Source organism: Myotis daubentonii, chromosome 11 (assembly GCF_963259705.1).
Source record: "Myotis daubentonii chromosome 11, mMyoDau2.1, whole genome shotgun sequence".
NCBI classification, from domain to species: domain Eukaryota; kingdom Metazoa; phylum Chordata; class Mammalia; order Chiroptera; family Vespertilionidae; genus Myotis; species Myotis daubentonii.
Window position 1 is genome coordinate 8,073,596 of NC_081850.1, and position 14,886 is coordinate 8,088,481.

Here is a 14,886-nt window from a genome sequence, read left to right on the forward strand (position 1 = left end):
ATTCAAATTTAAAAATCACATTTGGATTCTTCTACCAATATGATAAGCAGCACAGCCCCACGCAGAGCACACGCAGCTGCGCAGAGTGGACCTTCCGGAATGCGTCGCTGCTGGGCAGCCCTGAGGCCACCGCCGCCGCCCCAACAGGCCAGAGCCGTGAAGGCAGCGCCGCCCTCGCCATCACGTGACAGCACCACTCCTGCCGGCCTGCCCAGCCCCTCACATCACCTGACAGCAAGGCTGGAGCTTCTCTGGCGCTTTAAGCCAGTGGTTGCCAACCTTTCGGACCTCACGGACCACCAGTTTAGCCCCTGCCTTTTGGACTGTGCGGGAAGGTCGGTTTCTGCCCCTTTTATAACTCCCAACCTCAGCGGGATGAGGGACTGCGAGGGGCGGGGCCCCTGTGCACTGCCTGTCAGACTGCTGATGTCAGGCTGCCTTTTAAACTACCTTTTTAAACACAGTATTAATTAAATTCAGAAACAAAAAGGAATACAAAAACATTAATCCATTACGTTTTATTATTAAATACATCTTAGGTTCTTATCCCGTACTTTTACCAAAAGGCACTACAATTTTGGCAAATATCTAAGTAACAGAACTATCGACCAAAATTCTGCAGAACTTTCTGAAATGCGCCAGAGAAGCCCATGGAGTGGAGCTCACTGGCTCCGCACAGAAACCTGACTCTCCGGCCACATGCTGAGGGACCTTCTGCGGCCTCAGGCTCTCCAGCGTGCAGTGGCGGACTGCGTGCACGCTGACCCCATGCGCAGTCAGTGTGTGGAGGCGGCACGTTCGGTGGGGACGAGGTGACCCTTTCTGAGGATGGGCCTTTCACGTGCGCTCTGCTGCGAGCAGCCGCGGGAAAGCAGCTCCAGACGCGGACGCCGATGTCGCTGATGGCCCAGCAGCCCTGTCGCCTTCCTCTGATGTCCGGGTCCGCGCCATTCTGGTCCCACCAGGGCTACTAGGAGCTTATGAGAAAGAATCTCACTGTGATCTTTCCTGCAAAGAAACAGCAATAAAATCACTCCCGCTCAGAGGAATCCGTCACCCAGGACCTCCGTGTGCCTCCCGCTCAGGAGACGGCCGAGTGCCGGGCAGGAGGGGACGGCCACGTCTCACAGCCCCGAGGACGGGTTTGCAGCTCACACGCGGCTGTGAAAGCCGCGCTGATACCAGAGCCCGTGTCAGAGCCACACACACGCCAACTGCTTCCAGCCTCCACACCCCACGGCCGGAGTGGCGCTGCCGGCGTCACCCCGCATTCGCCCGGGGCTGTACGGTTCTGCCCACAGCCGCACCACAGGACATACAGACGGTGCCCGCTGCACGGCCTGGCGGCCAGCGCGGCGGCCTCTTCGCCGAGTGGAGTTGCAGCCTCTGGGCACTAGGAACAGGAAGGCTTTTTGCTCGAGGGCTCGACTCCTGTTCCTGCTGAACTGAGCCAGTGTGTAAATGAGAACTGATATCAGCTCAGTAGGCACCGGAGGGCGGGTCCAATCGACAGCCGTAGAAGCAGTGCCTCGGCTGGAGCTGCCGTCGTCCTGGGCTGCAGGAGCCAGAGACCCGGGCTGCAAACACAAGAGAGAGTCACGGCGCCCCAAGGAGCACGGGGCCCCACACGCACCCGGCCCCACGCACATGCAGTCCCCGCGACGGTTCTCCTCGGCTCCTGTGATGCACTGGGTTTTAGTGTTTTATAAGAACAACGTTTGTAGCGAAAAACACGTTTGACCTTTCAGAGAGCTACCTAGTTAGTTATCGTCCTGTAGCCTCTCGGTACACTCCTGGCATTGGCGACAAGAGAAAGTGCATCGTCGGGCTGAGCAGGTCTCTCCGCCTCCAGAATCGGGCTCGCACCCGAGCGGACCGCTCAGCAGCAGCCTCTGCCCCAGCGGCTCCACCTTACTGTCCCATCTCACCTTCTCTTCAGGTGCAGAACTTAGCCACTGTGAACAAAGCGGAAACCAGTCACTGTTCACCAATCAGCTAAGCTCTGCACCTCGGCAGAGAGGTCTCCGCTGGGCACAACGGGGGCGGGAGCGTCTTCGTGGCTGCCGGCTTCTTCTGTTTCCGGAGAAGAGCTACCACGTGCAGCGTTCTCCCACTGCAGAGAGCGAGCGGCTCTGGCTCTGGAGAGCAGCCAAGGTCATGGTTGCGTGGTAATCCCTGGCAATGTGATTTTAATCTTAAGTCACAAATCAGCATGCCAGGAACCCAAGCAGCCAGAGCACTCTGGAGCCGCCGTGCCTGCGTGCCGCGCACACACCTGGTCCTTGGTCCCGAGGCGACGCCATCACCTCCAGGCCGGCCTCACTACCACATGGTTTTATTTTTTTGTCATTCATTTCGGTGCTGTCCTAGAGGAACAATTTTTTTAAATCAAAGGACTCAGAGATGCCCATACAAATGCCAGTGCAGTTTTGGAACACAAGCTAGGAAACGCACCGACAGGCCGCCAGCAGGGTTGGTGGAGACGGCCGTCCCTCCTGTCCCCCTGGGCTCAGGATGTCTGCTGGAAGGTGCAAGTCCCTGGTCTTAACTGAGGGGGGGCAGGCAGAGGGGATGCATGTGACCCCCAGTTCATCTGGAAGGGGAAGGACAGGGAGACGAGAAAACAGCAGACTCCTCGCCAGGCCCACTCCTTTGCCTGCTTGAGGCAAAAACTGCACCAGAGTTGTGAGAGCCGCGTGCCCACTGTGGTTCCCACGGCTGAGAACAGGGGACGGGCAAGGAAGTCTGCCCAGGGCAGTTTCACACACTTCAAGAAACACAAACTCCCCGTGAAATTGAACATCGAAAGAGAAATATGACTTATACTGGTTACTATAGGAGGGTGGCAACAAGATAACTGCTCTCTTTTGTAAACTGGCCCATCCATGACCAGGGCCTGGAGCCACCTGGGAATGCTGTTGGGGTCGTGTGCACACAGCTGTCTCACTCACTACCAGAGGCTCAATCGCCGCAGCTACTCCTGCCATTTCCTTTCCCAGCAAACACAATGCCTCGCCTCTCCTGGGAGGTGCGCGCCTCAGAAAGGGGTTCCTCCTCAGCATTAGGCTGCTTTCCAGTAAGTAAGGTTCCTAAATATCCTGGACAAAAATGATTTTCCAAGACAGAAGCAAACTAAGCGTCCAACAATGGGTTAAGAAGACCAACATAAAATATTAAACATCCATTAAAATTATATTTACAGAGAAGCCATATAACATGAAAAATGATTGAGCTCTAAAGTCACATTTTTAAAAGGATACAAGATTAGACATACCCTACTTATAGCATGTAAAACCTGGAAGAAAAACAGACCTAGAAATGATGGCTGTTAGAGAGAAACAACACACTTACAACCCCACAGTTCTGCTTCGAGGCGTTCCCGACCGTTGCTAAATTACTGTGTAAATGCAGAGCTCTCCACGGAAAGCCTAACCGCTAGGGTGTAAATCTCCACAGGTCAATTCCAAGCACAATTAACAGGAAAAGCTATTCAAATAACTCAGGACTCCCTGCCACCTGAGCCTGGGAGAGCCTGCTCAGCTCCGCGAGCCTGCCCGCGGACGCAGCCCCGAGGCCGGGGGCGGGCGGACCTCCCCCCAGCCTCCCAGGTCAGCAGGGTCAACCTGAGCGATGGCACGTTCTCACGCAGCCCAGGAGTGGGCCACTGGCCACGCACTCCCGCGTCAGCCTTCACCTTGGAGGCCAGGGGCCAGCACCCGTGCTGGGCTTCTCAGTCTCCCTCCTAACCATCCCCACGATGTGCTCCCCCAACTCCTGTTACTACAAGCGATAAAGCTGAAGTGGCCAAAACTGTGCCAAGGAGCGCTGTCCTGCCTGGGTGGACAGCTCTGCCCCTGGGGACCCTCCCAGGCGCCCGCGCTGGGGCAGAGGACTGACTGCTGTGGGTGCTCTGGGATCACTGTTTGGTTCTTCATTTATGTGGCTCCTATGAGAAATCTGGTTAGAAACGACAATGGGGCAAGGAATGGGAGAGTTTACCTCTTTAAAACAGCATCTCGGCCACCACCTGGGCTGAGCATCTGTCCATCTGCTCCTTGGTCAGCTGGAAGCACTGGCGGGCGAGCTGCTGCTGCCTGGCGTCCTCGCTCACCATCAGCTCCCCGTAGAGGTAGATGCCCATGGCCTGCAGGGGCAGAGGCCAGAGAGCATGAGACAAAGAAATTGTGTGTCCACACCTGCAGTCTGTTTGTTTCACACAAACGTGCTGGTCCAGAAATCACAGGAGACCTCAGAAAAGACACGACAGTTGAACAGTTGTACTTGAGGAACCGTAGTCTTCAACTCCTCTTTCTTGCTTTCACTGAAACTCTAAGGAATTCTCAGCTATCAATTCCATCAACAGAACCGTGGTGATTTAACTGATGACCACGTGGTGACAGTGAGCGTTTCCCTAGCGATGGCCGTGCTCTGGAGGAGAGGGGGTCTCGGTGCAGCTAACGGCAGCACCGAGGTGCCGTGTGCATGTCACAAGACATCGCTCCTTCCCAGGACAGGTGGCCCTCGGCACGGCTGGGCCACTCGCAGCCACAGGCAGGCAGCAGCATCCCGCCGCCTGGGAAGGTGCCCACTGCTTCAGCCCAGCCGACCGCGGTCCCTCCGCTGCGGCAAACACTGGCTCTTCTGTTCCAGACACAATGCTGCGAAGACCTATGTCTGCACTTTTCCTACAGTTTTACAAACAGCCAATTATGCTCTGAAGACCCAAGACCCCTAGGGTTCTGCCTCCTCTCTCCACGCTTGGCTGTGCCATGGATCCCCTCTGCTGGGACAAATTAAGAGAAGGACCTCAAAGACAGCGCAAGACAAAAACTTGTCTAGTTAGAGGCTCACCATTTCTTTCCTGTAAAGGCTGAGATGTGGTAATCCGTATTTAGAAAAGTTCATGGTTCTAAGTATATTGCAGTTAACTCTGGTTTTCAAATAGACCTTAATTTTCTCTTGCATTTTGTCCTCCTTATACTCCACTCTGTGTTTCCAAACACCTCCTGCTCCACTGTGCAAATGTGACATTTCTTCTGGTACAAAGTCGTGCATTTTTCTTTGTGGGAATAACAAGCCCTTCCGTGCTGGCAGCCCCCCATACTCAGGCCCTCTCAAAAGCTCCTTTGTTTGCCCTGCCCCCGCTGTCCGCCGACTGGAACACGCTCCATGCCGTCGGCCCTGGCCGGGCAGAAAGCTCGCTCGTAGGCACACACTGGTCAAGCCCACGGGCTGAGCTGCAGGCTGACTTCCAGCCACACAGACCCCGTGGCACGTCCCGCCGTGGACAGCCACGCCAGGACAAGTGTGGGTGGGCGCAGAGCGGCACGGAGGACATCCCCAAACGTGGCCACCCACGCACGCTTCCTGTGGGCTCCCGGGAGGATGACCACTTTCCTCTGGTGAGCAGGGAGCAAAGTTCTCGCAGGAAAGACACTCAGCACGGGCCTGTCTGGCGTGACAGGTGCAGACAGACAGACAGACCGCTCCCGCGGCTGGGCTCTCCATCTCGCCTTCTCACAGGCTTTAAGTCGGGACCAGCGAGGACAGAGATATGCACCAGCATGACTGAGCCACCCTGGACCCGAGACCTGTGATGCCGTGAAGTCTGCACAGGCCTCGCTTGGTCGCAGCCACGGGCACCCCAGGTGAAACCAACGGTGCCTCTGAGGACCAGGGCTCAGTGCGTTAGGGACACTGAGCTCTCAAGGGAGAATCTGCTCCTACCAACCCTTCAGACTCGGGAAAATGTTTAAGTATTTGTTATCCTTGGGTCCCGGACAGCCGGCAGCAGCACCGGCAGAACCTGAGCTGTGAGGACGACCTACCTGGTCCTCCTGGAGGAACCTCTCCACGGTTTTGTATGCGGTTGTGTATTTGTGCTTGACGACGAGTTCACACCACCGATGGCGAACCTTCACAAACGAGAGAAAACCCCGTAAGCAACACACCGGCAGGTTCCCTTGGCCGCAGGAGTTTCAGACTCAGAGCCTTCTGTGCCCGCGTCCCTGCTTATCCTCCGTGGGCGTGGGGGGGGAGGGGGGGGTACCAGGACCCGTGATGCCTGAAACCTCAGAGAGGATGGGCTATGATCAAGTTTAAGGCCTTGGCCACCTCAGCTGAGCACTTATCACACGGTGGCTGTAACTTTTGCAGTCTGAAGCACAAAAGCAAAACTGGCCCAAATTTCTTTTCCTTCTTCACAATTTCAAAAATAGAAAATCCGTTCCTACCACAGATCTCAGCAACCTCAGCTATGATTTCTTTCTTTCCTTACTAAGTTGAGAGCTTTCATGTTTTTACACGAAGGAAGCTCCATACGGCTCCTCTCTGGGGGATGCGAGCTGTGGCACCCCGCTCCGAGCTCCGGCCAGGGAGCACCGCACCGGGAGGTGCCGTTTCAGTGGCCTGACTGCAGAGGCCGCCAGTGACCCATGTGCGGGGAATGCTCCTGTGCGTGCGGCCTGGAGACGGGACAAGGGAATGAGTCACGTCCTGGTGGGGGACAGAGCGAGAGGGTTCGAGATTTCATCATACTACTCAGAATGGCATGCAGCTTAAATCGTAAGAACTGTTTCTGTAATTTTCCATTTAATATTTTCAGACTGCAGCTGACTATGAGTAACTGAAACCACAGATAACGGGGGACTACTGTACTCTTTGGAGTGTATTAACATTGTTGGCACTTCCAGCTTTAAATTTCACTTAAATTTATTTAACCATGTTCCTCATTAGGAGGACTGTTAGTCAACTTCAGGGGAGGAAAGTGCATGTTTCAGTTGGGTGTTGTGATGTTTTTAAAGATTTTGTAAAATAACAGGTAAACGAAAAATGCAGCTAAGAAACTAAAGGCACATCCCCGGCCAGGCGGCAGGTACGCTGCCCACTGGGCTGTCCATGAAGGTTTCCTTTGAAACCACAACTTCACTTCCTGCAGTAACCGATATGGTTCAAAGCTGCTGATGGTTACAAGAGAGGGAGGCCGGGCGACACTCTCCACATTCCTGAGAAGAGGCAGAGCGCCTCCTGGGGGGTTGGGATGGCGGGTTGGGGGGGGCGGGTGAGCAGGAGAAGACCAAGGAGATGCAAGTAGCTCGCACTGCAGGTTTGTACAACATGCGGGAAACTAAAGACACTTTCCTAAAGACTTTGCCAGCACCCACTCCCTCACACACACCCCTACAGACGATGTGGAGGTGAGACCCCAGCCTGGCTGCCTCGATGACAGCGGCAGAGCCCTGGCATTTCTCAGCCCTGAGGCGCGTTCTTCACATGGAAATCCCACCTGGATTTGGTTTTCAGAGTCGTTTCAGGCCAATTCTACTGCATCACAGGTTAGCTCAGGTGGCACTGACCATGCTGGTCCACTTGTGATCCACGCTGGCTACACATGGAAGGGACTGTGTGCATTTGGAAAAGCCGCCTTCCGTCGCTCTGCTTTACTGGCCTTTGAAGGAACCCATTGGTGCCAACAGTAAAAGACAAGCCATTTCAACGTTTTGGCCGGGTCCCCCATAGATTTTATCATTACCCACCAGCCTGGCCAGGTCTCTCCTGTAATCTACTATGAACAGATTTACACGCAATTAGGAATGAAGGAAAGAAACAAATCTTTTGGAAAGAATCCTTCCCGGGGCTACACTGTGCTCCCGACAGTGTTAATTCGGGGACCCTGGTGGCGCTGCCCTTGGCTGTGGGCAGCCAGGTCCTTTGAATCTGTAAGGACGGGATACCAATGAGCTTTTACACCCAGGGGGGGATTTCAGAGGTGCATGGGAAGGAGCCAACAGCCTGGGGCCACCACCAGAAAGGGAAGCTGCTTGGACAAGATGGGCCTCAGCAATCTTCCCATCTTCAATAGAACGCTCTTTCCTGTGCGAGCAACAGAAACTAACAGACCATAAATGGGCAAGGGCGGCCCGGAACTGTTCTGAGCGGAAGGAACACGTGAACAGAGAAGTCAGCTCCTCACACGTCCATCGGAGGAAGCCATTAGAACCACCAGACCCCGCTCCCGCAACTACGTCCAGGCCACGCACCGGAGAGACTGCAAAGGGGGCCTCTACCCCTCTTGTCTTATCCCAACTCACGGTCATCTAAACACCCAGAACCCACATCCTGCCAAGCAGCAGCAGCCTCTCGTTTGTGGGACGGAGGCTCCCCGTGGCCGCCGGTGGGAGGGACAGTTAGAGACGAGGATGCTGCTCGCCACGGCTCTGGGCCCGCACCAGCTGTTAGTGGGTCATGGACGGCACCCAAGGCCTCTGTCAGCTTCAAAATGTTTGAACTCTGGCTCGAATCCTGATCACACTGTGCCTTTGACAACCACTGCTTTTTCTCGTTCTACAACTTGGGGGAAATTCGCTTTTTAGCCCGGATTTTGAGAATGGAGGTTTTAGCCTGTCAGTGTTCCTTCCTGTGCTCCCTCCAGCCTGTGTGTACACATACAGAAATGACTCAGCATGAATCAGACCCCCGATGGGCAGGTGGGGGTGGGACGCCCCCCGCCCCCCTCACAAGTGAAAGCAGTTCCAGGGACAACACACAGAAAGAGGCTCTCACATCAATATGGAGTAGGCACTGCCACGCCTCTGTTAAAAACAGTGTATTCTCACGATTAATGAGACTAGTCTCCTGAGCCCTGAAGGCTACAGGGCGCCCAGCCTCCCCTGCTCACCGAAGAGCAAACAGCAGGCCCTTCACCACCAAAGAGCTGAGGGCGCGTCACCGTTTCCACAGCAGGACGCTCAGAAGACCACGGGGCCCGCGCTGGCCACGGGGAAGGCGAGGTCCAGTGTGGGAGCCTCAGCCAGAGAACTGAGAAGCAGGCCTCTTGAGGACGGCTGTCCGCTCTGCCTATCTGCTCTTTATTTTCCGGTAAATTACTGGGTGAGGAGGCACTGTTTCTCACTTCCTCGGGGCGATGGAAAATAACCTCCACGCACACCGACAGCAGCGCTGGAGCCCGAGGTGCCACGCTCGAGTCCCTCATTCAGTCTCAAGAAGACCCTGTGCACACACTATGTCCACACGGACTGAATCCCGCTGTACACACTCACATTCTATTACCCTTCTGTCTCAGCAGGGCTGAGAAATTTAATGACTTTTTCAACTACAACTCAAATGCACGAAGTCACTCTCAACTCATGCTAGAGATCTCCAACAAAAGCCTCGCGTCAGCCAACGCCTTAGCTGAACACCATCTGCACAGTCAGGCTGGACAGAAGTAGGGCAAGGACGAGAAGGGCAAAGAGGCAGGCAGGGGTGCAGGGCGTGGGGCCACGAGGGGAAGGGGAGAAGGGACGGTGCAGAAGGGAGGGGCCGGGCTGTGGCGCCCCTCCCAGGGCACTTGGAGCCTGGCTTCCCAAGGATGTGCCCGTCACTGAGCCTTCAGTGCAGACAGCAGCTGGGCCTGGCCCGTCTCCCGCCATCCAGAGCCAGGACCAGAGTGCCCCCGGTACACAGAGCTGTGCTGAAGGTTCCGGAACATATGCGAACTATTAGCATAGTGCCTGGCACACGAGTAAGGAGGGATGATTAATGAAGGGGATGTACCTGGGGTGGGGGCGGGGGTGGGCTAGAGAGGTCAATGGGGGGAAAAGAGGGACATATATAATACTTTATTCAACAATAAAGATTTTAAAAAGGAGGGTGGAGGCCCGTTTCTTCCCATGAAGTCCCATGAAGTCGTGACACACAGATATATGCGCACAGGAGTGCACATGTGAACATTAATAAAAATCAGCTTGCCATCTGCTTCTCAACGTTTCTGCTTGAGAGACACTGAAGACTGGGTGCTGCCCTCCGTGCACAGCGGGGCTGTAACACAGCGGCACTCACCCGCCCCTGTAAATGGACTTCACAAGTTTCCAGGTTTCTAAAGCCTCTCTGAGCAAAAGGGGATGGGAACCCAGCAAAGCAAATGGTGCAGACGGGAGTCTCAGAATTCGGGGGGGGGGGGGGGGGGGAATGTCTGCAGAAGCCGATTCACGCCAGACCCACAGTTGATAGCAGAGTGAAAACCCTTCAATGATCCCTGAGCCGCACCTGGACCATGTCCCCCTGCCCCACAGCAGGGACCCCGCCAGGACAGTATGTCTGTGGTAACAGGCCTCCGCCATCTGGGAGACCTGGGTAGGCAGATGGCCTGGGTACCCAAGAGGAATTCTGCAGGAAACACACACATAGGCCTCTAACTACAAGGCTGGTGGCTCATTCGCTCCAAATACATTCAGAGCAGGCGACACTTATGTATGTACACATGCACACAGCATGTACACATGCACACTATTTTCTGTTCCTTATGCTGGCTGGTGACCCACTAAATTGACCTCCTGACCCACAGAGCGGTGCCGGGTCTAACCCAGCAGCCCTGTCCGCTGGGCTGGTTGCGCTCACCAGGCCCGGCCCGGCCCTGTGGCGGGGCTGCTGTGAGAACTGACCGGTTGCCGAGCAAGGGCTAGACTAGGAACTCCCACACAGGAAGCGCTTTTCATCTCAGCAGCGCCGCATGCTTCGGCTTTATTTCCTAATTCAGAGTTCATTTTTATTGAATTGATAAAGCTGGGGAATATTACTTCTAAGAGCTGTTTGTTAACTGGTGAACTAAGGAGCGAGTGCCTGTCAGGGCTGCTGCTTGCTGGAGGGGCGGCCCTGGACGTGCAGAGGGAAGGGTCGGGGCAGGACTCGGAGCAGACTCCCGCAGGGACAGAGCGGAGGAAGTGGGGCACCACCAGGGAGGGGCCTAGAGGCCTGAGGGAGCTGGGACTTCTCGAGCCACCCCTGGCAAGTACACCAGGGGCCTGGGGCCTGGGATTTTTCAAACTATTTGTAAAGACAGATGGCTCTGCCTCGTGCCAGCGTCAGCCTCTGTCACGTGGCATATGTGCCATTTGAAGACATTCTCACTGCCCAGAGGCTGGGCTGAGCCGAACCATGGGCTCAGAAAGGCAGTCCAGGTGAAGGGAGGACTGGATGTCCGAGAGTGCCTTACAAATGGCACCTGCCGTGTGGGGTATGTGTGTTCCCAAACCACCTGATTCCGAGGTGACAACGGCATCGCTGATGTAACCACGGGCTCCCCCACATTCATCGCTCTCTCCTGGAAATAGGGGAAGAAAACTGCCAAAGGACCACCCCACTCCCACCTCAATCCCTTCATCCCGAGGCATTTTAATGGATGCAGATCCAGTGGTCTGCTAGACTCCAGGATGGTGACGGTCAGCAAGTGTTTCCTGTCAACGGCCAGAGAGTGAGCATTTTTGCTTTTTCTGCTCATTTGCTGTTCTATCACAAAAGCAGCCTGGACAATGTGTAAGCGATGGCCTGGCCATGGCTAGGCATGGCAGTTTCAGACGCATCTACAAAACAGGCTGTGGGCTGGCCTGGCCTGGCTCCAGTCTGACGCCGCTCTACCTCGGAGACCCACGCTCCGGCTCCCAGAGTGCGAGCACAGGCAGTGGCACGCCAGCAAACGCCTAACCCCAGGCTACCAGCGTGCGGGCACGGGAGCTCTGGAGCTGGCTCCCCAGCTTCAGCCCGGTCCTGCCAGGACCACACAAGGGTGCTCCTGAATGCGGCCGGAGTCCCTGCTCTGTGGGTTAAGTTCCGCCTGCATGAGCACGCGCTCCAGCACTCCTCCTATCACGGCGTCTCTCGCCGGCCACGGGCCTGGGACACACGCAGGTAAAGGCCTGGGTGTCACCCTGACTTTGAGGAAGAGGAGCCCCCACCCCAGCTCACGCCCAGTCTGTCCATGCCAGAGAGGTGCCCTCTGGGAATCCCCACACCCCAGACCCCACATTTATTAACACATGACAACTCTCACTGCTCTTGTATAGCTTTTAACCCAAAGGTTTGTTTTTTAACTTCAATTTTAGATCATTTTGCATGAAGCTACTTCTAAAAATTATCATCTAATAAACTAATTTCTGAGGTGGTTTTCAAACACTTCTTAAATGTAATTCTAACTTTTAATAAAAATGTCATCTGAAACCCCAGTATGTAAGACAGTAAAGAGAAGACTACAAGTGGGTTCTTCAAGCAGCTTCACTCTCCAGGCTGGGCAGGAAAACTGTGAAATAGGAAACTCCTTGGGTTCCTGGAGGTGGAGTTTGAAGCCCAGTGTCTTCTGGAAGAGTCCTTGTGCCTGAGGAGTAAATGGAGTCAGAGGGTGAGCAGACAGTGCTGTAGGCACACGACGACAGCAGCTGTAGCACCCCGTCCGGGCTCTGCAGCCAGTGTGCCACACAGAAAGAGCAGGCGGCGGCCAAGGTCACGGAGAGTGAGCGCGCGCGCTGCTCCGGCCACTGCGATCCTGGACCCGGGGTTCGGTTCGCTCACACTCACTGCCCTGCTTAAAAGCACCCATGTCTCCTGTAGGCACTGCTTCCCTTGCTTTCGTTTTAAATGTTTACAAATGGTAACAGGTACCTTTACCCAGAGAACCCAATGAACCAGCCATTCAACCGAACTCATTCTGACTTTGCAGCAGCAGCAGCGAACTCATTGTTTGTGTTCTCCCTGCTCTCCACTGGCCACAGCTGGAGTGACTACTCACTCCACAGACACTCACAACACTGCAGGGCATTCCCTCCTGCTAATGCACTCCAGCCCCTTCAGCCCTTCGGTCTCATGACTCCAGAACGCTCCAAAATGGTTAACCACCTTCAGAAGGAGGCTGTGAGGGGCCAGCAGACAAAAGGGACAAGGAGGCCTGCGGTCACCACGGGGCCCCACCTCATGCAGCACACCACGCAGTCGAATGAGCACCTCTGGCCGGGAGGTCACCATCCCCGCCTGTCCCTGCACCGTCACGACCTCAGAGTGCGCCTGACAGTCGCTCCGGCTCAGTGCTCTGGGGCTGCCTGCTTCCTCGTCCGCCGGCTCCTGTGTTTACACTAAGAGTCAAGCCTGGGAGAGCGGGGCCAGGGCCTGTGGGCTGTCCCCGGCCCTGTCCCCATGCCTGGGACCCAGTTCGTGCTTGATAAACGTTTCTCAGTGAATGTACCACTTTAAACATCTCAGAATGCTTTCCAGCTACTCTGAAATGAGAATGCACAGTTGGAAGCTGTAAAATGCTTTGAAGAATGCCACCCATCCCATTTATGACAGGAAGCGCTCCCCTTTCTTTCTAGTCCTTTTGATTTCAGAATTTACTGCTGAAGAGGAAAAGTCTGCCTGGGGAACATGATCTGGGAGGCCCATTAAACCTCATTTAGAGATCCATTTTATAAGTGTAAACAGAAAGACAAGGCTCATGGCTTTTGTGAGTTAATAAGTCTAGCACTGCAGTAAACAAACCTGCTTTTTCAATTTGCGTCCTTAAATTAGATTTAACTTTGCTTTAAAGTGGAGCTTACTGCTGGTAAGGGAAGCCTGCCGGGCAGCCAGGAGTGGGAAGGCAGCCGGGACAGACAGTATTTCCAGCAAGTGTTTTGTTTGGGGTGTCTCTGCTGGTCCAGTGTGGCTCATCTGCTCCCTCTCCTGAGGAAAGATAGGAGAGTCGTCGGCAGAAAAGGATAGATTTCCAACATTTTACTTTGATCCTAGCACTTCCCATTTTTTCTCTCACCTTACTCATTCTTATCCTCAAACGGCTGCAACTGTAACATTATTTCTCTAACTAAAGGAAATTAAAAGCCACTCTATTTGCTGCCACAGAGCCAGGTTAATAAATTCCCAGCCCGGGGTTAAGACAACAAAGGAGGCAGCAGAGGCCCTGGCTCTTTCTCAAGGGCGCGCACTGACCTTGCTCAGTCCGTCCCTCCGCCCTCACCTGCCTGTCAACTGTCTGTAACCGGCTGTCCCCAGTGATAACCTGAGCGGCAGCGGCTGCAAGACAGGGTCCTCTGCCACCTCTCCCGGGACCACTCTCAGCGATACTTCTCGGCCAGGGCGCAAGTGCATGGAGTGAGGCGAGGCAGAGGTGACGACACACCACCACATGCACCCTCTCAGGCAAATGCTAACCCGTCTCCCTCCTTGGAGAGACTATTTTATTTAAGGACATTAATGCCATTAGTCAGCTGGCTGCAAAGGGCAGAACTCGGAAGCCCATGTTGGGTCCCCCTTGAAATACGCTGTTTGCTTTCCTTCCGTCAACACTGCGCTGGCGCGCTGCGCTCTGATGTGTAAGCCTGCAATCAGGAGATAGCACACTCCACCTGCTTTTTCCATTTCGTAACAGGTGACACAGGGCCTCTGCTGAAAAAAGGACTTTACTGTTGCCACAGAAGTGAGCACAAGTACGTCCTCTGACAAGCTCAGAAGGGACCCGTGCCTGGCCACGTCCCCCCCAGGGCCCCCACGCTGCAGGCTTTGCCACAGTGGCCAGAGGCTGGCTCTCCCGTGGGCCTCACCACGGGCTCCGCTGTCCCACCACCGCGTGTCGGACACTGGTAGCTGCTGCTCCGGAAACCCTGGAGATGCAGGAAGAGTCCTCTCCAAAAATTAAGTACTGGGCACTGAGGATAAACAAACAGAGGCTCTCTCGGGGCTTACAGTTCAGTAGGAAGTTTAAGAAAAATTCAGTAACCGGCAAGTGTAGATATTCATGTCACGGAAGGACTAACGGGGTGCAGTGAGGGAAGCGGGGAGACCCCGAGGTGTGGTCAGAAGGCTCCATGTGCACTGCGAGCTGAAGGGGAAAAGACACTGCTACCGGACAGGGCCCCTCAGCCCTTGTCCAGCCATTCCATGTTCCACGAAAAACCATCCTCTCTTCTCCCTCCTTGATGCCATTTCCCCCAATGGCCTTCCCTAGCGGAGCAAGAGAAATGCACTCAAAAAAACAAAGCCCAAGACTTCAAGGCAGAACTAAAACCATGAAACTCTTAGACAAGACACAGGCCTAGGTCTTCCAGATCTTGAATCAGGCAATGGCTT

At 54.8% G+C, this 14,886-nt stretch overlaps 1 protein-coding gene across 5 annotated transcripts in view; it reads right to left on the minus strand.

Moving 5' to 3' along the window:
- Positions 1 to 503: 503 nt before the first annotated feature.
- The window catches only part of AOPEP (aminopeptidase O (putative)), a 329,578-nt gene continuing 315,195 nt past the window's right edge, over positions 504 to 14,886 (minus strand). For 2 of the 5 annotated variants that reach the window (XM_059656424.1, XM_059656422.1), the window contains 3 exons: positions 5,829 to 5,915; positions 4,000 to 4,144; positions 504 to 1,008 (listed from right to left, as the gene is read on the minus strand). In XM_059656424.1, the coding sequence (XP_059512407.1) occupies positions 4,004 to 4,144; positions 5,829 to 5,915 (228 nt within the window). In that variant the 3' untranslated portion in view covers positions 504 to 1,008; positions 4,000 to 4,003. Of the gene's footprint in view, positions 1,009 to 1,583; positions 2,367 to 3,999; positions 4,145 to 5,828; positions 5,916 to 11,958; positions 12,149 to 13,361; positions 13,486 to 14,886 lie in introns of those variants that run through there. The other 3 variants (XM_059656420.1, XM_059656421.1, XM_059656423.1) reach the window with 3 other exon arrangements.